Raw genomic sequence first — 27160 nt, 5'->3', positions numbered from 1 at the left:
AGAAGTTTTCAAATTAAAATTAGAGACATGTTTACTCAAACATGTTATCAACTCAAGTGAAATAAACAAGGGGCCTAAAGGATCAGAGGCCTGTAGTCTGTGCATACCTGTTCCACTGAAGGACAAGCAATGATCTGGATGTCTTCAGGGCTAAACTCTTCCTTTAACAGAGCATGGAACTTCTGGTAGACTTGCTGAATGTTGTTCTTAGAAGAAAAAGGAGAGACCGTATCAGACAGCCCAGGGGATATATGCCCACATCATAAACAAGAAATGCTAAGAGTATTAAAGCATCATGGTTCTTGCCAAAATGAGTAGAGGAAATATATTTTTATGAGATTACCAAAGACATATAATTTGTACTTTAATATTTTACATGCTAGCACAACCTGATGAAGACTTATCAGATGATTCCTAGAAACATTAAATTCTCATATATCTTATCTCCCCAGAGCATAGTAAGTCTTCAGCAATTTCTCACATAAAAGATAATAAAGTTTCTAGACACATAAAATGCACTTAAAAAAAAAAAATCGACCAATGCCTTGGGTAAAGCTGTGAACTCAACATGAACTGAAAGTTATGAGTCTTAAATCTACTCTGACACTTAATCCCTCGGTGGCTGTTACAAGTCATTTATTTCCTCTACGCACTAGTAAAACGGGGTGTAAATCCTGAAATGCTGCTCTCCCAAGTGCTGAGCCACAGTGCAAAATGCAGGTCTGATTTTTTTTTTTAATTATTTACTTTCAAAATAAACAAAAGGTTTAAGGCAAAGTGAGCCAGGAGTAAGATCTAAGCAGAAGGTCACAGAGAGCATTAACATCACTAACATCTGAAATGTCTGCAGGAAGAGAAAGTGACAGGAAGAAAAGCACACTGTAGTCACCAGCCAACAAGCTGCCACACCGTGACTCACCCTAACAGGCTTAAACAAGATGAACTCGGTGTCCTTATTGGACAAGTACAGTGACATGCTCCTCAACGTCAGTGGCAGCTTCGTTTTTATTGTCTTGTAAGCCGTGGCCACGAGGTCATTGACCTTTGCTGTGGAGAAATTACCCTTGTTAGTGTCACAAAGAAAAGGAAAATTTTTCATTTTAATTCAGAGGGGAATAAAAAAAAAAAATAGCAAAGACTCTCTACTTCCCAAAGAATCTCTTCCGTATGTCTTGTTATTTATCAAGTTTAAATACAAGCCCTCTAAACATTCATTAAGTATATGCTATGTACAAACTCTAAACCCAAGGACTAATGGAGCCAGAACGTCCCCCAGTATGATTCAGGACGCTCATAGGCGCTGTAATTTGTGCCTTGGGAATGTGGAGGTAAAGATGAGGTTTAAAACTTTCAATTATTTTTAGAGATACAGTGGATTGATAAGAAACAAGTCTCTCCATGTGCAGAGCTGACCCCAGGCAGGCATCTCTGACTGCTTTGCTTGGGTCATTCAAAAGATGCTTATTTACACATGGTGGAGCAGAGCTATGTGCTCATTTATTTCCTTCTTGTACTCCGGACCACACAGTTTTTAAGATCTATGCTACCCAAGTGTAGCATCCGAAAGGGCTATGTGGAAATAAGTATAGTCAAGAGGAAATCACCACATAGCTACAAAGGAAAAGGTGATTTGTAATTTCTAAAATGCTCAGCCTCACTCAAAATGCAGTACAAATTAAATACTGGTAAAAGGATTCAGATTTCCATGCCTGACAGAGTGTAGAGAAATAGGTAAAGAGCCTTCTACATATTTTTTTTTTTTTTTTTTTTTTTTTTTTTGGTTAACATAAAAAATATTCAAAGGAAAACAACTAAAACCACCACAAACTGAGCACAATGGTACACACTTGCAATCCCAGCATTCCAGAGACTGAGGAAGGAAGATAATGAGTTTGAAACTAGCCTGGGTGACAGAGAGGCCCTGTCTCAAAAACAAGCAGACTAAATGGAAACCAGCAGATACTAAGTAAGGGACAGTGTATCTTCGTCAGCTGTTGATGGCAGTAAGATGGTTCAACCTGGGGGTGTGCTAGACAACGTCCCGAAAACTGAAAATAAACCCTCTTAACTAGTACTAAAGACTATGCCATGTAAGCATTCATGAAATACATATGTACATATATGTAATTTTTTATTAAAGGGTATATGGAAAATCCAGCTGAAACATTAAATGTAGTCATAATAAATGACTGAAGGAATCATGATGTGGTAAGGTGTTCTATGCACCCACTGACCAGAATGAACAGTGTCCACATATGGAAGGGCTGCAGAGCAGGCCGTGAAAGATAATGAGGGATGGTACGATCTCACAGGACAGCTGCAGTCTGTGTGTGCTAGTGTATACATACAAACAACTTGGAGACAGAAGCTGCAATCATGGTCTTTCCAAAGGACTAGTTTACAGATAGAGAACAATAATTTTATTATATACCTTTTCACAGGTCAAATTTTATATCATGTAAAAAAAAGTTTAATTGAGGAAAGATTGGGCAAAAATATGGTAGGAATGCCAATGCTTTCAGGAATTGCTATTTTTACTAAATAACTGAAGTCTCCTTCACGGTCCTTTCTCCCTGGGTTCTGGTCCCATCATCACTAAAATGCTTCAGGGGTCACTAAATCAGACTTGAAAGTTCTCAGTAACCACAAAGTGAGTGCACAGCCAGTGAACACCATACTCACCAGCTCCTAAAAGATGTATCTCCTAGCTTAAGTCAACAAATGGACATTAATCTACAACTCACAACATAATCTCCCCCAGAAGCTGAGCTCAGGGCAGAAGGCCCAGCAGTTTCTAGACTGCTCTTCTTGATTCACCTCAAGAGACCCATGAATCTCTCTCTGACATTGAAGGAAGGGTGTTACTCACTGCAGACCATGAAAACCAACTCCACACTTCCAAGGTGACCAAAGAGGCAGAAGATGAATTTATAAGACAGTGAATGATCCCATTCCAGTCTGTCCTGTTACCTAATGCTTTACTAATGGCATTTAAGTAAAAATGAAATACACAATACCCCCAACATGGAACAGTGTAATACCTCTTAAGAAAAATCACGGGCCCTACTTCAAGAGATAGGATCTGTCCAGAAAGGAAAGAGCTACAGTTATCTATGCATTGAGTGCCTGGGCTTAGCGGCATAACATGCTATGCCTGCTTGTCAGTGTTATCTATTTTAAGAAAGATGTACTGCACCTCAGAATTCCATTTACATAAACATTCAGAATACAAGCCAGTTCCTACTTCTAAGTGAGTAAGAGACTAAAACCTTAAGCCAAAGGTTCAAATTAATTCAAGATCAAGAGAATGACCCCAAGAGCCATGCTGTCTAGGGACTGCCAAGTGTCCTCACTGTGAGGACCAGTGGTCTGCGGTAATGGTAACCTGTGGTGAGAATTTCAACACCGAAGTGAAAGATTTGCTACCTTTGGACAATATGCTCATCCATCAAATGTGCTCTAGTTTTTGCTGTTGTTTGCTTGTTTTTGTTTTCTGAGACAGGGTTTCTCTGTGTAACCTTGGCTGTCCTGGAACTCACTCTGTAGACCAGGCTGGACTCAAACTCACAGACATCTGCCTGCCTCTGCCTCTGCCTCCTTAGTGCTGGAATTAAAGGCATACACAGCCGATGCCACCACCCAGCTGTGCTGTTTTTAGAAGATGTCACAGATGTCAATCTCCAGGACAAGACAAAAGTCTGAAATAATGAGAGACTAAAAGATACACTGTCTCCACCATGGTCACCAAACAAGCAGAAGTGTATCCTCAATGTACACAGGAAGGATGTTTCAAATAACACCATCTCCTTCCAACAACAACTGGTATCTAAATGTACACATCTTCCTAAGAGACAGCAATAGGTACTTCTTAGTTTAACTTTAAATTATGACTGAAAGCTTCAATCAAAATTTTATATGGTATGAAAATTTGACCTGTGAAAAACTATAAAGTGGAAAGGACTTCTTGTTTTCCACCTACAAACTGGCCCTTCTCTCAATGATAACCACCATTATAACGTCTTCCCCAACTGTTGATAAACATGCTGCACGAACTTTAAAAGTCACCTGCATAAGACTGTACCATCCCCTATTCAAAGGAGATACACGCCTAACAGGCATGGCTTTCTTACACCATGGAAAACCAATGGTATTATTCAGCTGGTTCTAGGTTAGGCACCTGCAGCTGCCAATCTCCATGGACAAGCCAGAGCACTCTTTGCATCTCTCGCTATGTGCGAGCAGCAGGCCTCCCTCCAGAGACTCAGAAACAGTTTCTCCATGACTAAGACACTGTTCTTTCATGACCGCCTCATTTTAAAATTTGGGCCATGGGATGGCCAGAAATAGCAATTTAACAAATTTTATTCTAGTTAATGGTAACTGAAAATGTCATTTAAAAATAGCTAAAAATAACCCAAAGGGGTGTGATTCTAAACGCCTCATACCTAACACTAAAGACCCCCCTCCACGTGCCAAAAAGAAAAAAAAAAGCCTTTAGCATAAAAAAAATTACATTAATGGAACAGAGTGACTGGAAACATTCAAGTGAATCTGCAGGCCACATGGTGGAACTAACTGCCTGCCAAATCCAACTGACTGTTTCATTTTTACACTTTTTTTTTTCCCCAAACACTCTAAACTGTCAACAGAGGATGTAACTTGGAGAAAAATAAGGAAAGAAAGAGTGGCCCAACATTTCTTCGTGCGCTGAAAATAAGTGCATTCCTTCCATCACTCATTCATCCTGTGCAGCACTGTGTTCCCATTAAACCCAGGCCAGGGAACAGCAGGCGCACACAAGTCTGTGGGCGCAAAGCACTCCCAAGAAAGCCATGCTTTATTTTTAACCCAGTAAACTTCCACCCTTCTTCCCTCTAAATGAACGTTTGTCAGATGTGAGCAGTGCTGGCCAAGTAAGACCTGTCAGCCCCAAGCCGAAGCTGAAGCTGGCTTTAACCCACATCCAGTGTCCTGAAGCAAGCAGGAAACCATGCCCCAGCGAGGGCCACATAGATCCTTCTCTTTCCTAGAAAGAGAAGTCCAAGAAAGTAAAATCCCAATACCTGGTTGTGCCCAAGGCTGCTGTGAGAGGGTGTACTTGGGGCCTCCCTGACTGGCCATGGTTTTTAATGCTGACACCTAGTAGAGGAAACAAAAGCAGAGGTTTCATCTCACCAACAGCAAATAAACAGCCATTTAAGCCTATTCAAAAAGGCACACTGGTAAACAACCTGTGCAAACTCTAGCAAAACTCCATAGACTCTCACAAGCTTTCACAGCCAGACCTTTTTTTTAATAAGACTTTTGTGATTTTAAAGCATGTGCTATTCTGGGGAGAAAAACAAAAACAAAACAGCAACAACCTATCAGGCATTCTGTGTGAGACTTTTCAGGACAGGAATCTCTGAAGGAATTTCACCAAAAAAAAAAAAAATGGTCCCTCCCAGAAAGACTGCTGTGCTAATACTCATCACTATCATTGCTCACTCACAACTGCACAAGAGGCTCCTCACCAGGACTTTCCCCCTTCTTTAACCTCATCACAGGCACAGAAAATGTACCTAAAGCAAAAGTAACCAGGCTAGAGGACTGGAGTTTAGATCCTGAAACTTGTAATTCCAGCTCCTAGGGTAGGATGCTCTCTTCTGAACTCCACAGGAATACATACAAATAGCATACATTCACAGACACAGGCACACACATCTCTCCTCTCTCTCTCTCTCTCTCTCTCTCTCTCTCTCTCTCTCACACACACACACACACACACACACACACACACACACAAATTCTAGTCAGGCATGGCAGAAGCACCTGCAGAGTCAGCATCTGGGAAGCTGAGGAATAAAGTACAAGAGTTTGAGGCCAGCCTGGGCTACATAGTGAGACCCTATCTCAACATACACACAACAACAACAACAAAAAAAAAAAACAAGTAAGATTTTCAAGTACCACTACAAGGCACATTTGAACAACATATGCTGAAGAAATTAGAAGCCACTTCTGTATTTTTCATTCTACTGAAGCAGCTTAGGAAATAAATACAAATTATGTTAGGCTAGCTATTTAACTTCATGAAAATAAGCAATAAAATACTTTTTTGAGGGGGGAGTGACTCGAGACAGGAGTTCCTTGCTGGAACTAACTCTGTAAATCAGGCTGGTCCTGAACTCAGAGATCTGCCTGCCTCTGACTACCAAGTGCTGGGACTAAAGTGTATACCACCATCACCCAGTGCACGAATTAGTTTTTAATGGATAGACATGGTTTGGGCAAAGGTCCAAACCATTAGAAAAACTGAGGCATTACTCCAGCTTTCCCATAAAGGCAGACTATTTTGACAAAGGCTCGGCAGAGTTGTATCCAAACACTAACTGAGGTGTCTTTCACTTCTGTCTATCTCTGATCCAGAACCAATCTAGACCTTTGCTCTTACTGCCCACTGCAGATAGACCTCACCTCTAACTCCATGCACTTAGTTTCTTTCATGACTTTATTTTTATTGTTGAGATGCAGCTTTTAAAAATAAATTATAAATGGCTGAATGTGGTAAAAGACACCTTTAATCCCACCACTCAGTAGGCAGAGGAATTCACAGATCTCTGAGAATTCCAGGCCGTACTGGTCTAAATAGTGAGTCCTCGAATAGCCAAGACTACCCAGTAAGATCTTGTCGCAGAGAAGTACATATAAATTAATTAGAATAAAATAAATTACATATATTATTATAAATTAGACAATGCTAAAAGTAAATTTACCTTTAGTATACATTACCCCAACTTTTTCCAGTGTAAAGATATACTCCTGTATTTATTTATAAAAATCGGAACACAGAGTTCATTAACTTTTTTCTAGTAGCTACATGCTAAGCCTTTTTCTAGCCCTGAAAGTTTTATTTTAATAATAACTACTACCTATCACTCTCCACTGTTTGTTCTAGGACCTCGCTAATTCTCTAGTAACATAACTCACGCTTTTTTAAAAAAAAGAAAAACAGCATCACACTATATAAACCAGACGGGCCTGAAACTCACTCTGTAGCCCAGGCTGGCATTGCATCCACAGTGGTCCTCCATTTTCAGTCACTGTTCTATGGCTGCAAAGGGACAGACACCACGACCAAGGCAATTCTTAAGGAAAGCATTTAATTGAAGCCCGGCTTACAGTTTCAAAGGGTTAGTCCAGCATTATCACAGTAGGGAACATGGTGTGATGCAGGCAGACATGGTGCTGGAGGAGCTGTGAGCCACATCCTGACCCCCAGGCAGCAGGCAGAGAGCAAGACACCGATCCTGGTGTGGCCTTTTGAAACCTCAAAGCCCACCCCCAGCAACACATTTCCTTCAACAAGGCCACACCTACCCAACAAGCCCACAACTCTTGATCCTTCTAATCCTGTCAAATAGTGCCTCTCCCTGGTGACTAAAAACCAAATTTATGGGCCTATGGGGGCCATTGTTATTCAAATCACCATATCCTCCCTCTATATGTGCCACCATGCCTGGCCAGCTGCTTAAAAACTGCAAAGACTTCTATATTCACCCTGTTTTGCTATGTGCATAATTTACTTCTCTTTAAGTCAAAACAAGGCTTGTTTCTTCAGAAGTTCTCCTAGATCTGCCAGGGCAAGCCCTCCTAATAAAGTAGGCCAGAGACAGAAAGGAAGGCCCATCTCTTATAGAGCCTGGAGACCAGAAAAGACCTACACTCTCCCTCATCACTGCTCGATATACTTTAATGTGGACACAGTTTATATCTTGATTTCCATACCAGATTACAATTCATTGACTACCAGAATTAAATTTGTAAGGTCAATTTCTACTATATGCACTACATTAATAAAAATATTAATTTATACATGTCAAGGAAACTAACACTTCCAAGGGGATGATAAAAATAAACATGCAAAAGTTTATCAAACAAAAATGTGAAAACTTTTTATCTATGAGTGAGATTTTTTTAGCAAAGGCTGGCTCCAGAAATATTATAGCTCAACCATAACCTGAATATGCTTCCTTCAAAATGCCCTGATTTGTACTTTGCTGAAGTAAAATCTTTAGTTCAGTTCTGACTTCTTTTAGTATAGCTTTTCTGAGGAGTTTTACAATCACAAAATCCTCACATTTTGTTTTGCTTTGTTTTATTTTTTTCAAGACAGGGTTTCTCTGTAGCTCTGAAGCCTGTCCTGGTACTTGCTCTATAGACCAGGCTGGCCTTGAACTCACAGAGATATCTGTCTCTGCCTCCCAAGTGCTGAGATTAAAGGTGTGCGCCACTACCACCTGGCTCTCACACACTGTCTTATGCAATCCTCACTACAGCCTCAGGTATGGCAGATAGGTGTTGTGGTTTTCAACAAATAGGTTTGAGGGGAAAACTGGAAGCCACTGACTTTCTGGTGATTTCAGCTGGGAGGTGGCAGAAAGGGTCAAGGCCCACCCAGCTCAACCAACTCTAAGACACTGCAGTAGTTTTTAAGAAAATGGCCTTCATAGGGTGTGGCACTATTAGGAGGTATGGCCTTGCTGTAGGAAATGTCACTGTGGGGGTGGGCTTTGAGGTTTCAGATGCTCAAGCCTCACCCAATGAGACAGTTCACTTCCTGCTGCCTGAGGACTGCCTGAGATATAGAATTCTTAGCTCCTTCTTCAGCATTTATGTCTGCCTGTATGCCACCATACCCCATCATGATAATAATAAACTAACCCTTTGAAACTGTAAACAAGACCTCAATTAAATGCTTTCCTTTATAAGAGTTGCCATGGTCATGGTGTCTCTTCACAGCAATAGAAACCCTAATACAGAAGTTGGTACCAGGGACTGTGATAGGCCTGACCATGCTTTTGTTTGAAGGAATATGGATCTTGGGACTGTGGGTTAGATGGAATGCTTTAAGTGCTAATTAATGGGCCATCCTAGTAGAAACATAGAAAACAGTGATGCTGAAGAAGATTTGAACTGTGAGGCCCTGGCTCAAGAAGTTTCAGAGAAGAAGGGAATGTGGCTATTTGGCCCTTATTCAAAAGTCAGCCTGAGGCTACAGTGAAGAGATTTGGATTAATTCTGTTTGGCAGAAGAAATCTCAAAACAGCCTAGTACAGACTCTGTCCCATAGTTATTAGCGTTGACTTTAATGAAGATTATATAATTAAAAAGAACAAGCTGAACAAGGAAAAATACAAAATGTACAATTTGAGGAGAAAAAGGAGTATCAAGAAGTAGAATGAAACAAAGTCTTGTGTTCAAGGAGACAAACAGATTAAGAAATAGAATAAAGAGAGTAGTGACCTCAGGGCAAGATTCCACCCAACTATATTTCCAAATTGTGAAAAGGAATTAAAGAAAAGCTTGGAGCTGGGTGTGATGGTACATACCTTTAATCACAGCACTTCTGAGGCAGAGACAGGTGGACCTCTGAGTTTGAGGCTAGAAAACTCAGAACAGCCAAGCTCAAGTAGTGAAGGAAACCATGGAAAACAGAAAGCTTGTGACAATGTAATTAAGCAAGAGGCCATATTCCAGCCTCAGCAGCAGCAGCAGGACTTGGCAGCTTTAGTCACATGATTCTGGCTTTAGAGTCAAGGACGGAAGAAAGGGGCAATGGAACCTTACTACACAACTAAGGAAAGCCACCAAGGCCAGGCATGTGTCAGAGGTGTCCCTGAATAGAGGCCTAGAGTGGCCATTGGTTGAAGTTGTCAAGTTGAAGCCTGGATTGCCTTGGAGACTCCAAGATGTTGGAGATGCCAGAGTAACGGGACATCTGCCAAGGAGAGCTGCTAACAGGGAGTGGAATCAGCCCAAGAGAGAAATGTTGCAGTCAACAAAGCTGAAAGGAGCTGGGAATCTGAAGACTGTTTTGACATGGAGATGCAGAGTCTGGCGTTTGTCCAGCTGGTTTTTGATCTTACTTTGGTCCAGTAAAATTCCCTCACTATGCTCCCTTCCCTATGTTTTGAAATGGTAATGTATATCCTGTGCCAATATACATTGGAAGTATGTGATCTGCTTTTTGATTTTACAGGGGGATTATTACAGTTAAGACACTGCCTGAATCTCAGAAGCAACTAAACTTTAGACTTTTAAGTGGGTTTAAGACTGTTATATGAGACTACAGGGACTTGAAGTTGGACTGAATGCATTTTTGCATTATGTTATGGCTACAAGCCTATAGGAGCCAGGGAGTAGAATGTGGTGGTTTGAAAGGAGTGGCACTATTAGGAGGTGTGGCTTTGTTGGAGTACATATGGCCTTGTTGGAGGAAGTATGTCACTGTGGGGGTGGTCTTTGAGGTCTCCTACACTCAATCTACACCCATTTGCACAGTTTACTTCCTGTTCTCTGCAGATCAATCTACAGAACTCACAGCCCCTCTCCAGTCACCATGTCTGCCTACATGCCGCCATGTCCTGCCATGATGATAATGGACTAAACTTCTGAAGCTGTAAGCTATCCCAATTAAATGTTTCCCTTTATAAGAGTTGCTGTGGCCATGGTGTCTCTTCATAGCAATAGAAACCCTAAGACAGCCATGTACTTTTTCTACACCTACTATAACTCAAAAGTCCTATTTAATAGTGTTAAGCAACATGTTTACCATGGTATTCTAGAATAAGAAAAATTTATTGAAATTCTTTAAGCCTTAAAGAAAATAATCTGAACCAAATGTTTTCATATATACATCTACCTCAATATTTACCACAGTATTTATTCTCTTAGGCCATCTACATTTTTTGAGTAAAGGTTATTTTTGCAGGGACAATGTGGTAGTTATTTTTACTTATCAACTTGATGGATTGAGATTCACTTGGAAGATTGGCCTCTAGGTATGCCTGTGAGGAGTCATCTTGACTAGGTTAATTGATGTGGAAAGACCTGCTCACTGTGGATGGTACCATTCCCTAGCCTGGGATCCTAGACTATGTACAAAAAGGAAAGTAAGAGCTGAGCACAAGCAATCCTCACTCTCTGCTTCTTGACTGCAGATACACTGTGACCAGCTACCTCAAGCACCTAGTGCATTGACTTCTCTGTAATAAGGGACAATAACCTGGAACTTCCTCCCTTAATTTTCTTTTTTTGAGAGTACTCTTTCACATCAACAGGGAAGATAGTTAAGGCAGGCAGAAAAATGAACCAAAACAATATAATGATATAATATATATTGTTTCTACATCTTCTTATATGCGAATACATAATATATGTGATATATATCCTTCTGATTTATATATTTATATTACACACATAACACCATTCACACACACATATATATATGTGTATGGTGTGGTGTGTGTGTGTGTGTATGAGCCAATGCTTTATTTTTCTCAGGAAAAACTACTATCAGATCAAAAATCAAGTAGGAACCAGTTGAACAAGAATGAAAAAGGTTTATCCCACATACAACCAGTGATTCAAAGCTTCACTTCTCAATCTACAAAATAAAGCCACTCCCCTAACTCTGGGTACTAGCAATATGGTAAAGGTTCAAGAAAATTCCAAGTTCAAGGATAACCTGGTCTACAGAGTGAGTTCCAGGACAGCCAAGGCAATACAGAGAAATCCTGTCTTGAGAAAAGAGAGTTCAAGAAAATGAAGCATTTTGTTAGGGACTCAGGAAAGGAGTGCACAAGCAAAGGCTGACCTGCAGCTTGTGACAGGGACCTTGTGCTGTGAAAGAACTGATCTGACGCTTGTGAAGGGGACAGTCTACAGCTTATGAAGGGACTGGACTCACATCTACAAAGCCAGACTCAAAACAAGTCTCCTGAATGCCAAAAATGCCCTCTATACACAAGCATGGTTTGCTTTGTTATGCCAACCTATCTCTGCATTCTTTTCAAATGAGCCTGAAGCAAGCCAAGGTTGATGAGGTGCGCATTCAATGGCACAAAATCAAATCAACAAACAGAACTATAAACACTGGTTAGTTGCTACAGTGCTTGCCCTAGCATATACAAGGCCTTGACTTGTATAATAGATGTGATAGCTCATGTTTGCCATCTGAGCTGAACTCTTGGCAGATACTGGCAGGAGGAACAGAAATTCAAGGTCATCCTTGGCTACATCAGAAGTTCAGGCCAGCCTTGAACTTGAGACCCTATCTCAAAAAAGAAGAAGTACAAAGAACCTGACTGCTGCCAAAAAGCCCCCAACAGGAGGTGGAGGGAGAGATTTCAGCAAACTGAGAGTGGCAGCCAGCACAGAGAAGACTTACAATGGAGATAACAGAACACACCAAGCAGGGCTCAGCTACAACCAGCTGCACAGTGTCTGTTCTTCACAACTACATGCTGCTAAGCTCACAGAGATGCAAAGCAGCTTTTGTGATAACTCTCCTGGAAAGACACAGCAAGAAAGAGTCAGACGTCCTCTCCTTCCACTGTGTTTTCACCACTCAAAAGCAGGCTAGGAAAGAAAAGAGGACTAGGAAAGTGGCACCTTTGTCATAAACTCCTCCAGCTGCTCTACAAACAGCTTGGTCTGCTGCTGAATGAACTGTTCACAGGCGGACTTCAGGTGCCGGTCTACATCCTTCTTAGAGTCCAGGTAATGCTCTCTGATCTCAGGAGTCCCCTGAAAAACACAAGGGCAATTTCCTTCTGTTTTCATGTGCCTAGAGATTACCAGACATGGAAAGAAAATCATTTAGCTCCCACCACCAATGAAACAGATTCCTTCTCACCTCCAACAAGAACTCTATCAAGGCATTGTTGCTATTCAGCCTAAAAAATCTCGGAACAGTCATAGGGTTCAGGATTTTAAATGCTGCATCTGTGAAACAAAATTACTCATCCAGTGAAAATGTACAGGTTCAACAGAGAAGCCCTGGGCAACACCAGCTCCCAACTGCTGCCAAGCAGTAAGTATTCATCTTCACTGGGTCCCCTCAGGAAGGGCTGAGATGAGACCAGTGACAACCTATGCCCACACAGTCAGGTCCAAAAGTCAGTTGCATTAACCACAATCATCTACTTACAGGGGGGAAAAAATGATAAATAGGATAATACACAGAATTTTTAAAGTGCACATACTTACCTAGCTTCTTTATGATCTTGGCTGGCACAGAAGTTTATTTACTTGAATGACAGTGAATAAACAAATGTGTCAGCCAAGAAGAAAACACCAAGAGGACATATTTACCCCTTAACCTCCAGACTAACTAGAATCTCAGAGAGTACTAACTGAGGTCTCATTGATGTTCAAATGCAATAAGATATGCCATTAGTCACGAGATGTTAGAGGCTTAAAAGTGAAGACAGGAAGTATTATTACATGACAGTAATGGCTTTGCTTTTCCAGACTGAAGAAAGCAAAGTACACACTGCTCCCAGCCCTGCTCTGCAAGCACATGCCAAGGGCCTAAGTCCTGCCTTGACCTGGGTCTTAATGAAAAGGAACCTCTATCAGAGTCAGTACTCAGGAGAGACTGTTCCCAGAGGACAGAGCCAAGTCACCAACCACATGGTAGGTGTGTGTGTGTGACCTTCATGATATGGTAGGAAGAGAAATCCTGCCAAAATCTTAAGCTATTTCATTTTCTCACATCTCAGCAGACTTAGAGCAGAACCAAGTGGCAGCAACATACAGATTAGAAGTAAAAGTGAACAATCATACTGCATCCCATCACCCAAACGGAGGTCATCAGCAGCCACGAGCTCCACGCAGTTAAAAGCCCTGTTCTCATAGCTCACACCAAGAGAAGGCAGTCAGCCAGGAGCAAGGGGAGAGATGCTCCTTGTGCCAATATGCTTTTAAACGACTGGGCATTCTTTACAGGCAAAGTTCAGAAAACCTGAATCCTATTTAAAAATGCAGGTGACAAATCCAACAAATAATACCCACAGCTTTACAAGGCCAAAAAGCATTACTGTAATGACCATATGATGGCAATAGGAGAAAGACAGGACCAACTGCTTTGACATGACTCATCAGGAGACCAACACGGAATTCAAATAAGTTAAATCAAGTCCTCTCTCAGATAACCAGTGATAAGGGAGCTAAAAGCCTGCTATCTTCAGGATTCTTTATTAGGCATTTCTGAATTACAGAACATAAAAAATAGAGTCACTATCCCTTCAACTGCCTCTAGATTAAGAGGGGAATTAATTCATTACACAAATGAATGCTTAAGGAATAAGAGCTTAAACTCTGGAATTCATTAAGAAAAAAAACAGCTTACAAAAATGTGTAAAAGAAACAAATATATTTATGGTGTGTCCTTATAAAAATCTATTAATTCAGGGCTGGAGAGAGGGCTCAGTGGTTAAGAACACTGGCTGCTCTTCCAGAGGACTCGGGTTCATTTCCTAGCATCCACATGGCAGCTCACGACTATCTGTAACTCCAGTTCCAGGGGACCCAACACTCGTGGCAAAACACCAATACACATTTTTTTTTTTTATCTGTTAATTCAGAAACAAGTAATTAGAAGACATGAATCATCTTTCCCAAGATGAGTAAAATTCTACATATTTCATATCACCTGATTTAACAATAAGCATCTCCATCTTGATGTTATCTTAAACACAGTGACGTATCTTTGCATTCATTTTCATTCTTAATGATCTTGGTAACCAATGAAGGTTCCATGACAATGTCATTGTGCTCCTTTTACACAAGAGGAAGATGGGCTCTGGAAGTTAACCATCCCTCAGTTCAAGTTTACATAAAAGTCAGGAATAAAACCTGACTCTTAGACACTTAGATAAACCCCATTTTGCTGACACTGACACATGCTATTTATCTTATTGGTATTAGTGATTTTCATCTTAAAGTTGCTCATGGCATATGTAGAAGGGCCCAGGAGAGTTAAACTGTATTATACATAGCAATGCTTATATATAACTCCTTTCATAAGGAAAATACAACAAATTAGAAGTAATTAGGACACTGACAGCTCTGTTTAGTATGAATAAGTAACATATTTAGCAAGCAAAGCATGCAAAAGAAATTGCAGATGAACATAAAATAAACCTGTGGCCTGTGCTGACACACTTGGACAGGTCAAACACACCCAACTGTGCCAGCCAGGACAACAAAGTACCTCTAGTTTTCTTGAGGTCCAGGGAAATTTCCTTAATGGTGAATTCAGTGTGAAATGGAGCAATTTGTTCACGAAGAATCAAAAGGTGCTTAATTAAGAACAGTTGTCCATCAATCTGAGTCTAAATCATAAGACAAAAGAAATGGATATTATCACAGATGAATACAGCATGAAATACACTAGCTTTCCTTAACTTAAACATTATATCTATTCAGATTCACAGCCTTGAGGAACCAATACTCTGCTGTACAATAAACTCTCTCTAGATCATCCATGTCCAAGTTCTCTGGAAAATTCTTACTTCAAACTCTGAGCATTGTCACTTTCTCTACTTAAGGAATCCAAGAGAGTCAACCACTCAAAAGCCAGGAAGAGAAGTTAGCCTATTAGCGTGATGCAGAGGTAGAAGGATGCTGCTACCTAAGGGCTACCTTAGCAGCAGAAACACTCAAAAGATGAGTGTGAGCCCACTCGCTCGCTCACAGCCTTCTAGTTTCTCTTGGGAGGACATTTGCCCCATTTGGTCCACATGGTTTTGATACCTGGAACATTAGCATGAAATAAACTGGCATCCCTAACCTGGATTACCTACCACCCACAAAGTATTGGCTGTCTCTACACAAACGCTTCTGCTCTCTCAGGACTGTCTACTATGGCCCAGTGACTGGAGTGGAACCCTCAAAGCTCTGACCAAGGCCCAGAATAACAGCTACAAGCCTCACGACCCAAGTTTGTGGATTAACAAAGCAGGGTTGCTCCTCAAGGCACAACTTCATTTTGAAAACATTTCTAATGAAGTTATCCTTCATAAGCAGTCTAAAAGGATTCATAGACAATTTGTCAGCCCCTCAATCCCCTCAATCCCTCTTTCCACCAACTTCTAACAGACAAATCACTATCAGAGCAACATGTGTAAGGCAAACTCACTCTTCTGTGGAACACTGCAGCAGGTAAATATGAAATGCTGCCCACTGTAAACGCTTGTTTACGACTTCCTAGTTGTGAAGGACAACTCTGACAGCAAAAACGACATCACTTACACTTCACTTGCTTTATTAAAGCTGTTGTAACTCAAGAAAATAGTATCATGTTAATTTACTAAAGACTAGGAGCTGGAGATGGCTCAGCAGTTAAGAGCACTGGCTGTTCTTCCAGAGGAGCCAGGCTCATGGAGGCTCACAACTGTCTGTAATTCCAAGATCTGACACCCTCACACAGACATATATTCAGGCAAAACAACAATGCACATAAAAATAAAATATATTATTTTTAAAAATTTACTAGATTAAGTGTTCAATTTATGTCTATAATGATAATTTACCTTAAAAAAAATACAAAAACTAAGTTGAAAGGTAAAAATTAAGCACAATTAAGCCACAGAAACAAATAAGCTAATTATGCTTACCAAGCAGAGGGTCTCCCAGACACACATAAACCCTTATAACATGCAGGATACAGAATTACATAAAGGATGGAGACCTACAGGTAATGAGGACAAAAGGCTTGGGGGCTTAAAGAAGATGGTGGCACAAGAGGCCATAGTATGTAACCGCCTCTTCAATTAAGTCAGCCTTCCTCCTAATGAGCTGAGAAACATGCTCACTGTACAAAACCTACAGACAATAAGGAAATGTGTAGGGAGCAGGGGCAGCAATCACCTAGTCTCCCACTTGCTTCGTGCCATTTTTGCTACATAAAGCCACAGGCTGTGTGTCTTTTTCAGCGTTATCCTTTACTTGTCTTAATACAGTTAAGTAACATTTACTTGTGGTGATACCATGCTCACCACGTTTACTGTTTCACGTCTTTGCACTCTGCAGCTGTGTGATATTTCATCATACAGAATATGTCCAGTTTAGTTAACCATCTCCCCCAGGGACTTTTAGGTATGAGTCCTACATTTCACTCATCATGAAAATGTGAGAGATGAGACTTGCAGGTATTATTTAAAACTTAACTCTGCCTGTGTAGAATTTGTCTGTCCCATGCTCTCTTAATGCCTATGTGGAAATCCTCTCAGTGTCATGCACAAATGGAGAAACAGGGGCAGTGCTTCTCTGGTAACAAGATACCAGATTCTTCCATCAGGAGACTTTTCTCCATTATCTGCAATTCTGAGAGTGGAAACTGAATTTGCAAATCTGGAGTTTGCAGGCTTGAACAATGCTAACAAGGGTGAAATGTGGCCTACAAGCAATCCCTCTCTGCAGGCAACAGGCATTCTAGGGAGAGCCTAATAGGGCTACACTGCTGCCCACACTCGACTTTCTGAAAAGGCAGGGGGAGAGGCATAGACCAGAAGTTTCTGGCCCCAGAGCCAGTGCTGACTACAAACGATACACCATGGCAACTACTTCAAATCACGCAACACAAGGACTATAACAGCCTATTCTCAGAGCTGACTGGCTGATCTCCTCCAGGTAAGACTGTTAGAACTATTTAGAATATTGTAGGGATGGCCAGGCAGTAGTAGCATTCGCCTTTAAACCCAGCACTAGGGAGGCAGAGGCAGAAGGATCTCTGTGAGTGGAGACCAGAATGGTCTACAAAGTGAGTTCCAGAACAGCCAGAGCTATACAGAGAAACTCTGTTTGGGCTGGGGGGGGGGGGGGGGTTAGGGTTGAAGGGATGAGGAATTGCTGTTTCCTTGAACACAAACAGCAGTACCATTTCCTCATCTTCATCCTACAGGGTTAGGCCCTCAGTACCATTCCTGGTACATCAGCAGAGTACACTCTCTTAGTGCAATCTTCCTTCAAAGGGTCTCCAAATCCACTCCCACTAAACAAACAAATCTTACTGCTAAGTTGCTTTAAATTCCTGTGGTTCCAAATAAATGGCATATTGCACAATACTATTACAGGTAATAAAATTTCACCTAATGCTTCATCAAACCTTGTTTTTGCTGATAGACTCTGATGCTCCTAGCAAGGACTGTATGCAGGCAGACAATGCTTCTTGTGATAATCCTTGGAATACTGCCCTCTGGTGGAAGAAAAGAAAAACATCAGCCTGCAGCCATTCACGAAACCAAAAAAGAAAAATATAAAGCCATGAAGGCAGAAAACAATGCTTACATCCCTTCATCACAGATTAATACTTAAACCATTCTCCCTCAAATTTCATGTCCACTCAACTGTCCACCTTTCTCAACTGTCACACGGCTCTGTATTGTCATGCCTTGAAACACTCACGTGTCCTGTACTCACTGTGGGGTTCACTGGGAGGAGAGATCGATTAGGCAGGTAGGGTTAGCCACAGTATCCACTCCAGAACAATCTCATGTAGTGAGCTAGAACTTTATATAGTGCAGGCTGGCCTCAAACTCCAGACCCTCCTTGCTCAGCCTCCTGGTACTGGGCTCACAAATATGTGTACCACCACAGCCAACTGGAAGGCTGTTTCAAAGCTTCAAATTAACTACAAAAAACCCACCAGTGAATCTTCTCAAAGTGTATCCCAGATGGTTATAATGATGCTTTAAGATCAACATACAAGGCCCTTTGCTGCACTGCTCTTTTAAATAGGAAAACAATGGAAACAGTCAGCAGGAGAAGGCTGTGTGGAAGCCCAGAGCCTTCTGAGGACTATGCTCAAACTCATAAAAAAAAAAAAAAAAAAAAAAAAAAAAAAAAAAAAGGGGGGGGGTGGAGATGGCTCAGTGGTTAAGAGCACTGGCTGCTCTTCCAGAGGACCCAGGTTTGATTCCCAGCACCCACACAGGGGCTCTATGACTCCAGGTTCCTCTGTGATGCCTTCCTCTGTCCTCTGGAACCAAGTGCACACATGATTCCCAGAAATACATGGAGACAAAACACCTACACAGATAAAGTATTTTTATTATAAAGTACAATTCATTGGAGCCAGGCTTGGTGGCACCTGCCAATAATCCCAATGCAGGACAATCTCGGTGACATTATCAAGGAGGAAGCCAGCCTGGAGTACAAGAGACCCTGTCTGGGGCACAGGAAAGAAATAAAGATAAAAATATTTCTATTTCAGAGCTAGGCACAATGGCCCATACCTACAATCCTAGTACTCAGAAGGCTGGGACAGGACTGCCAAGAGTTCGAGGCCAACCTGGGCTACACAGTTCTAGTGCAATATTGGCTACAGAGTGAGACTCAGCCTCCAAAACACGAGAACAGAAGATTTGGATATGGGGTAAGTGGGAAAAGAGGAGGTAACCCTGAGGCATAAGGCAAAGCAGATGGGTAAGGGTCATCCGAGCACCCACCTGTGCCTTGGATGACATTCCTGCCAGCATCCTCAAAGGCTGAATGCACTGAGGTCTGGGTAACAAAGGGCATGACCCTTGCACATTTCCCTCAGGATCTTGGCTCTGAACCCCGGTCTCCTGCATCATTCCCTACTGGGAACCAAATGTCCTCCTAGCCCACACTGGAAGAGATCTGTGAACCACACTTTACATCAGAGTAGTACGGGTGGCTGATGCCAGGAGACAAGCATGAGGCCTTATTTGGTCCTAAGAGTCTGAAGCATAAAACATGCATGTATGCGTGTGTGCATAGAACACACACAGAGAGTACACACCTACTCCTCTTAAAAAATAGTGGGGTCTGGACAGGTCATTACATGACTACTAGATGCAATCATTTCTCTTCATGTGCAGTAGGATTACAACAGTCACTTAGGAAATAGAATTGAGCCAGGTGGTAGTAGTGCACACCTTTAATCCCAGCACTCTGGAGGCAGAGGCAGGTGGATCTATGTGAGTTCGAGGCCAACCTGGTCTACAGAGCAAGTTCCAGGACAGGCTCCAAAGCTACAGAGAAACTTTATCTTAAAAAAAATAAAATAAAAATAGATCCAAGACAGTGGGGTTGCCCTCTGCAAGCTGGACTGGTGGGCCATGGGGTGGACAGGACACAGTTCTTTATCCTTTTCAGAGGGAAACGTTCAGATATCAAAGTCTAAATAAATGCATTCAGAGGTTTAAAAAAAAATAGGAACCACCAAATTTATAAAACTATTTTGTTTTAAATGTAAACCACTGACAGCAAATATGTAGCTAAATCTGCTACTGTAGGGAAGGACAACCATATCATTAACTCAGCATGCTTAAAACAACTGTTTCCCAAAATAGTGCATGGTCTAAAAAGGTGCTTTTAAAAAATTCTGCCAGCTTCAGCAAGTAACTAAACTTAATTCATGACTGGGAACACATGCACTCTTGCACTATGTATTAAGGATGCTGGCAGAAAACAAGTGCAAAGCCAGATTTACAGGGACTGGGCATGGTAGTACCCACCTGAAATGCCTGCACAGGGAGACTGCAGCAAAGGGATCTGCAGGTTCAAGGTCAACTAGAGCTAGCTAATGAGCAAGACCCTGTCTCAACAACAAAAAATATGTTACAGTGGCTCCATTTAATACTAAATATTATGCCAATGTGGCAATCCAGTGTATTAGCCCACAGTCTTTACTGCATCCTTACTCCATCTCTTTACTTCACATACAATCTAAAACAGACAAATTAATCAGTAGTTTTTAACTTATTTGTGGTTATGGACTCCATCAGATGCAAACTCCAGCCATGGTCCTCAGAAAGACACAAATATAAATACATATTAAAACGTACCCAGTTTCCAGGAGCCCTTAATTAGATCAACCTTCAAGTTACCATCATCTAAAAAATCACAACTCTGAGAATATCAACAAAATACTGCATCAAGCTCTTAAAGTAGATTAGACCTTAAAAATACTCCAAAAAAATTCTAGAATAAGCAGATAAAAGAATTCACACACATACATCTATGCATCTATATAATTTGGAGAGACAGACAAGCGTTCTTCGCACTGTGGGATACCACATCCCGTGAAGATCTGCTGGAGAAATCGTGTTCTGTGGTCTAGGATTGAGGGAGTCTGTTGAACCTAAAACCCAAATAGAAAAGAACATATATTCAAGGCATGTGAGTATCTGCCATACAATAACTTACATGGCAGTTATGAACTACTTATTCTCAATGGCTATCAATGGCTAGAATCAATTTCCTCCCCCCACCTCATAGTTAATAAAAATACTCTAGGAAGTCTAAACAGGCAAGTGACAGCTAAGGGTTCAGACTGAGAAAAACTGGAGCAAACATGGACATACACATTCCAGTTGTACACATATACACACATGCTCGATACCACTCAACACTAGTCATTTTTCCCACCTAGGATCAAAATCTCTATGGAATAAATCAACAACATGCTTATGGAAAACAACCAGAGCCTAGAAGGCAGATAGTGCTACATGCAGTGGGTATCAGTGAAGGTAGGAGAGTGACAGGAAAAGAAAGTTTTTCCAGTACAGAGGAGTACACCGAGGGCATCACATGCCAGGCAAGCGCACTATCACTGAGCAGTAGTCACATCCCCCCTCTTTCTTCCCACTTTTTGAATTCTGAGACAGGATCTTGCTAAGATGTTCAAGCTGGCCTAACTCACTTCAGTTCAGGCAGGTTTTCAACTTGTGATCCCCTGACTCAGTCTCCCAAGGAGCTAAATTACAGGCCTATAACAGGCCAGGTGAAACAGGACAATTTTTAAAAGGTACATGGATCAAAGCTGGCTTGCCTGACACCTTCAGTTCTAAGCTGTATCAGCTCCCAGATGATCAGAACTGGCCCCACCATTCAGGTCAGAAAAGGCAGGTTTTGGCCAGTGGGAGTACCTGAACAGAAGAACATCTTTGCAAGACAATCACAGTCACTGCAGTATCCAGAGCCAGATTTAAAACAACTATAGAGTCAGGAGCTCATACAATTCTCTGGAACAAGAGGCAACACTCACATATAAACTACTCAAGGGCATCTTCACAAACTACATTTTTAGCACGATAACTTGTAGTTCTGTAAAAGATGTCCTCATTCTAGAGAGATGCAATACTACTGGAGGGCAAAGTGTCAAGCAAGGGTACCAACAATGTAAAGTGTCTGGCTGCCTGGTGTGGTGTGGTGGCCACACCTTTAATGCCAGCACTTGAGGCTAAAGGAGAATTGTCAAGCCTTCAGAGCTAGCCTAGGTTAGACAGTAAAACTGTCCCTCTGTGTGCATTTGTGATAAACACTATCCCAAAACTAGATGGTACATATGTGTATTCATTTTATCTTTCTTTTCACTTCTCTACATATTTGAGTTTTTTTCAATAATACAAAATAAAAATCCATAATGAATTAGAAATGTTGCAAAATAAATACAATTTCTTAAAAATATCTAGATCTGGATTGTTCAAAAAATCTGGAGGAGGGGCTGATAAGATGGCTCAGTGGTCAAGAGCACTGGCTGCTCTTCCAGAGGACCTGGGTTCCATTCCCAGCACCTACTCTGCAGCTCACAGCCATCTGTAACACCAGCTCCAGGGGCTCCAATGCCCTGTTCTGGCCCCACAGACCCTACATCTATGTGGTACACAGACATTCAGGCAGGCAAAATACCCACATACATAAAATACAGGGGGAAACGCTTTAAACAAATAAAAGATCTGATGGTTCTGTGGCACAGACTGAGGAAGAGAAATGAGGGAAAAGTTGAGGTTTAAAATTTTCATTTTAAAACACAAATTTTCAAAAAATATTTTCACTTTTGACTTTGGTAAGCACTTTTTTCAAAGTTGTCAATTTGTATAATCTTTCATCTCTTTCGTAAGGCCACTCTTCAATCTAAGACCTACTTTAATGTCTTAAAGACAGTGGGGTGCTTACCTAAAACACACAAAGACCTGGGTGTGATCCCTCAGCACTGCAAATGCTGAGGACAGTGGAGCATGCCACTCAGAACGGAGGCAGGAGGATCAGAAGTTCAAAGACAGCCTGGTCTACATAAAACCCTGACTCAACAGAGGAAATAAATAAGTACAACACACACACACACACACACACACACACACACACACACACACACAGAGGTCCTTTGCGGGTTCCTTCCTTCACATACAGAACCAGAACTACCAAGTAAGAGCTGAGTGCTCCGAAGCTGCAGGCAGCTTGTCTGCTCACTTTCATTGCCCTATTTAACTGTACCAGGGAAGTGTCCCCTCAGTGAGCCACCTTGCCAGCACAGGGAACTCCTGTGACCCTCCTGCAAGTCCTCCGCCATCACTGTCCCCTCCTCACTTCTCTACACAGGAAGAAAGCCTGAGCTCTTTAAGGGACTGATAATGGCGTTGTCACAGAAAAGAACCACAGCCTCTGCCAGGTCACCGTTGTGCCTCATGAACTCACATTCCAGCCTCCCTCTGGGGCGGTTCCCACTGTCTCCCTTGCACACACCCGGGGACTAGGGCAATGACTACACTCATGTCCACTGCTCTTCGTGCTGACTCCTGTTCCCACTGTAATGGCAGCACCAGGCGGATGACATGTGTTCTTGCCCTTCCTTCTTAGCGGCAAGCTTTTTAACCCTCACCAATTCCCCATACTCGTACTTTCCATGTTAATTCCTGAGAACTACACTTACAGCTTCCTCAGGTTCTCCTCTTCCTCCCACTAGTCCACCATATTCCAGCCGTGTCCCCTTCCCTAGTGACTTCATCACTCTCAACTGGCCACCACCTTAATCACACTGGCCTGTTCTTCCTCAGTCACCCCCCATGAGCTCCTCAACATGGGCACTGTCACCGGCTCCCCCTGCCAAACAATGGCTGGGCTCTGCCTTGGTACAGGCTACAAACTCAAAGCATCAATCATGCCTCAGTCTTTATCATTAAGCCAGCCTTCCTACGATAGCTCAACAACAGTGCTTTCAGAATTACAACATAACATTACGTTATGTTATTATAACGTAAGTCAGAAATGTGGTACATTAAAATGATGCTATAACAAAGTAAAAACAAAGGGAATTATAATGTCTTACTTAATCCAATAAATCTCAAATATGAATTTAAAATAATAACTAAGAAAAATTACTATCATAGTATTTTCCATTCTTTTTTTTAAGATTTATTTATTTATTGTGCTGTGTTCTTCCTGCATATATCCCCTGCAGGCCTGAAGATAGATGATTGTTAGCCACCATGTGCTTGCTGGGAATTGAACTCAGGCCCTCTGGAAGAACAGGCAGTGCTCTTAACCTCTGAGCCATCTCACCAGCCCAGTATTTTCCATTCTCTAGTTCATGCTAAATCTTTGGTTCTGGTATGCACGTAACATGTCTTATGGCACACTGTATGCACTTGTCACGTGTGGAAACATTCCACATGCTCAGTGGCGGGTGGCTGAACACTAGAGGGCACAGCTCTAGATCCCTTCCCTTTCCAGTGGTTTCTCTGTTGCTATGATATACACTGACCAAAACCAATTTAGGGGAGCAAAGGGCTTATCTGTTCTTGTAACTTGTGTCACAGTTCATCACTAAAGGAAACTGAGGCAAGAGTTCAAGGTAGAAACCTAGAGGCAGGAACTGAAGCAGAGGCCATGAGGGGATGCTGTTTACTGGCTTGGTCACCATGGTTTCCTCAGCCTGCTCTCTTACACAACTCAGGACTACCTGTCCAGGGATGGCACCACCTGACTTTACCTGACTCACACACTATAAAAACACACTCCAGTTCCCAAACACCACACCTCACACCGATCCCACCTCCTGCATTCAGCATATGCCCTCCCCAACTTCTGTGTCCCAAAGCTCTTCATGGTCTAGGAGCGGCCAGTATATCACACTAACACTTCACTCTACTGAATTACATTTGGGATCTATCACTCTGCCCCTAGAAAGCACAAAAACACAAGCTATTTTTTTATGCCAGTTTAACTAACTGAATGAATAAATGCCAGAAGTTAAGCCATTGTAACATACCAGATTTTCTTAAACTGCCAGACTCTCCTTCTTCTAACCGGACATCTGAAAAGGAAGCTTCTGAGGGTAGCTTCTTCTGCTCATCCTTTAAACTCTGAGCGATTTGCTACATGGAGAAACAGGAAAGAACATTCAAGTGTAGTTCATCTTAATGCCTTGTGATCTAGACCAGCTGAACACTGAACAGATGTTCTGGGAAGACCTATAACATTCAAGTATCATCCAAAGGGACCCACTCATTACAAAGAGGAAATATGCCGAGTGGTGGTGGCACGTGCCTTTAATCCCAGCACTCAGAAGGCAGAGGCAGGGGGATCGCTATGAGTTCGAGGCCAGCCTGGTCTACAGAGAGTTCTAGGACTGCCAAGGCCACAGAGAAACCCTACCTTAGGGAAGGAAAAAAAAAAAAATCAAAGAGGAAATACACCTTCATAATCAGCTCAATCCTTAAAGTTACCCTTAATGTTAACACCTCACATTATCCCTCAGGTATAATGAAGAAGTACATATCAGCTCCTCAGTATTCTCACCAAAACAAAACAAAACAAAAAACCAGAATCAATGAGACAAATCCTGGTCTCTTCCAGTCAGTTACAGAAATAAAAAACAACACAAAGCCAGAGGAGGAGCCTTAACTTCATTTTTAGGGTTTTATTTATTATTTTGTGTGTCCAAGTTTTTATTCATTAAAAACTAATGTGCTCAGGAGTCAAGTATCCAGAGTCCTTAACTTGGGCTGGAGCTATGACTCAGAAGCTAAGACACATGCTTCTCTTCCAGGGGCCCTCACTTGGTTCCCAGCTCCCACATCAAGTGACTCACAACCACCTGTTACTCCAGCTCCAGCGGGATCCTACGCCCTCTTCTACGCCTCTGAAGACACAAATATATACACATAAATGGAAAAAAAAATTAACTTTAAGTATTCAAACGTCTTTTTTTGTTGGTGGTGGGGTTTTTTTTTGTTTTTTGTTTTTTGCTTTTTTGTTTTGTTTTGTTTTGGGGGGTGGGTTCGAGACAGGGTGTCCTGTGTAGCTTTGAAGCCTGTCCGAGAACTATATTTGCAGTCCAGGTTGGCCTAGAACTCAGAGATCCGCCTGTCTCTGCCTCCCCAAGTGCTGGGATTAAAGGCATATGCCACCAATGCCCCGCTCAAACTACTTTCAAATGATTAAGCAACAAAACACACTGACAAAAGTATAAGATAATGTGACAAAAGCATTAACCACTGCTGACTCTGAAACACTGGCTGTCTGGATCCAGAATTCTAAAAACTCTATTGTGTTTAGGTGAGAAATTCTACCATGACTGTGTTAAAAACGAAACTGCCCTCACCTTTCAGAGTTACCTACTGAAATACTTACAGACTGAAGTAATGCCTGAAAGAAACTCACCCTAAAACAACTGATGGGAACAAGGGGAGCAAGGGGAAGGTGAACAAGACACTGAGCAGGCCTCATGGAGACTTCATTGTGTAATTATCCACACTCTGGCTTTAATTGTAAGTTTTCACCTAAAAAGCTCTAGATTCTCAGAACCCTGCTACAGCACCAATATTCTAGGCAGTCTTTGAACTCTACCCAAAGGTCACAGAAATGTAGGTACAAGAACAGTCAGAAGAGTCAGGGTGACAACTGGAACCCTCAAGACATAAATCCAAAGTTGGGACAATATAATTTTAGGAGTACAACCATTTTAGGAGTAGGGCCATGCCACTGTCTTTAACTGTGGTGGCTGCTATGCCATCAACCCTCTTAAATGCCAACCACAAAGAAAAATGAGAAAAGGTAGACAGCACTAACTCAATTTAAAATTTAAGGATGCTCACACCCTGGCAGAGGGGAGAAAGCTATATAGTATACTTACCAAACATAAGTACAAATTAACAATTTCTTTGTGTTCAATCCTTCAGTTTCATCTCCTATGACTTTTATGGCAAGTACATTTTGATTTTATATTTTTACTGATAGTTTAAAGAGTAATATTCTATCTTAACAAAACATGTGGGAGCAGGGAGAAGATGAAGGACAGGTAAAGAGGCCGCACCTCCATCATGACTAGCTTATCAGGGTATGCCAAGTCTCCTGGTGCTGGTTTGTAGCCTGTAATGTCCGTCTGAATGTAGATATGGGTCCGGTATACAAGCCTCTCTTGTACATCTTCCAACATCTGCTTTACTCCAGCTGCAAATGCCCCCAGTTGTTCAGCTTTAAAAAAGAAAAAGCCGTCATCAACTCCTTCAGGGTTAAGACAGTGGTTCTTTTAACTAAGCAGAGAATGGTTCACACTGAATGAACCACTGTGTAGGTGGAC

General features: G+C 41.7%; 1 protein-coding gene across 2 annotated transcripts in view; it reads right to left on the bottom strand.

Moving 5' to 3' along the window:
- The window catches only part of Cog3 (component of oligomeric golgi complex 3), a 55813-nt gene that overhangs the window by 5855 nt on the left and 22798 nt on the right, over positions 1–27160 (bottom strand). The window contains exons 13-22 of one of the 2 annotated variants that reach the window (XM_051195365.1): positions 26894–27054; positions 24848–24953; positions 20814–20938; positions 17936–18025; positions 15041–15161; positions 12680–12768; positions 12436–12570; positions 5064–5139; positions 920–1047; positions 108–206 (exon numbers count right to left, since the gene is read on the bottom strand). In XM_051195365.1, the coding sequence (XP_051051322.1) occupies positions 108–206; positions 920–1047; positions 5064–5139; positions 12436–12570; positions 12680–12768; positions 15041–15161; positions 17936–18025; positions 20814–20938; positions 24848–24953; positions 26894–27054 (1130 nt within the window). Of the gene's footprint in view, positions 1–107; positions 207–919; positions 1048–5063; positions 5140–12435; positions 12571–12679; positions 12769–15040; positions 15162–17935; positions 18026–20813; positions 20939–24847; positions 24954–26893; positions 27055–27160 lie in introns of those variants that run through there. The other variant, XR_007835165.1, reaches the window with a different exon arrangement.

Source organism: Phodopus roborovskii, unplaced genomic scaffold (genome assembly GCF_943737965.1).
Source record: "Phodopus roborovskii unplaced genomic scaffold, PHOROB, whole genome shotgun sequence".
Lineage (NCBI taxonomy): Eukaryota > Metazoa > Chordata > Mammalia > Rodentia > Cricetidae > Phodopus > Phodopus roborovskii.
The sequence above is the reverse complement of the archived record's forward strand: the minus strand, read 5'-3'. Positions and strand labels throughout refer to the sequence as shown.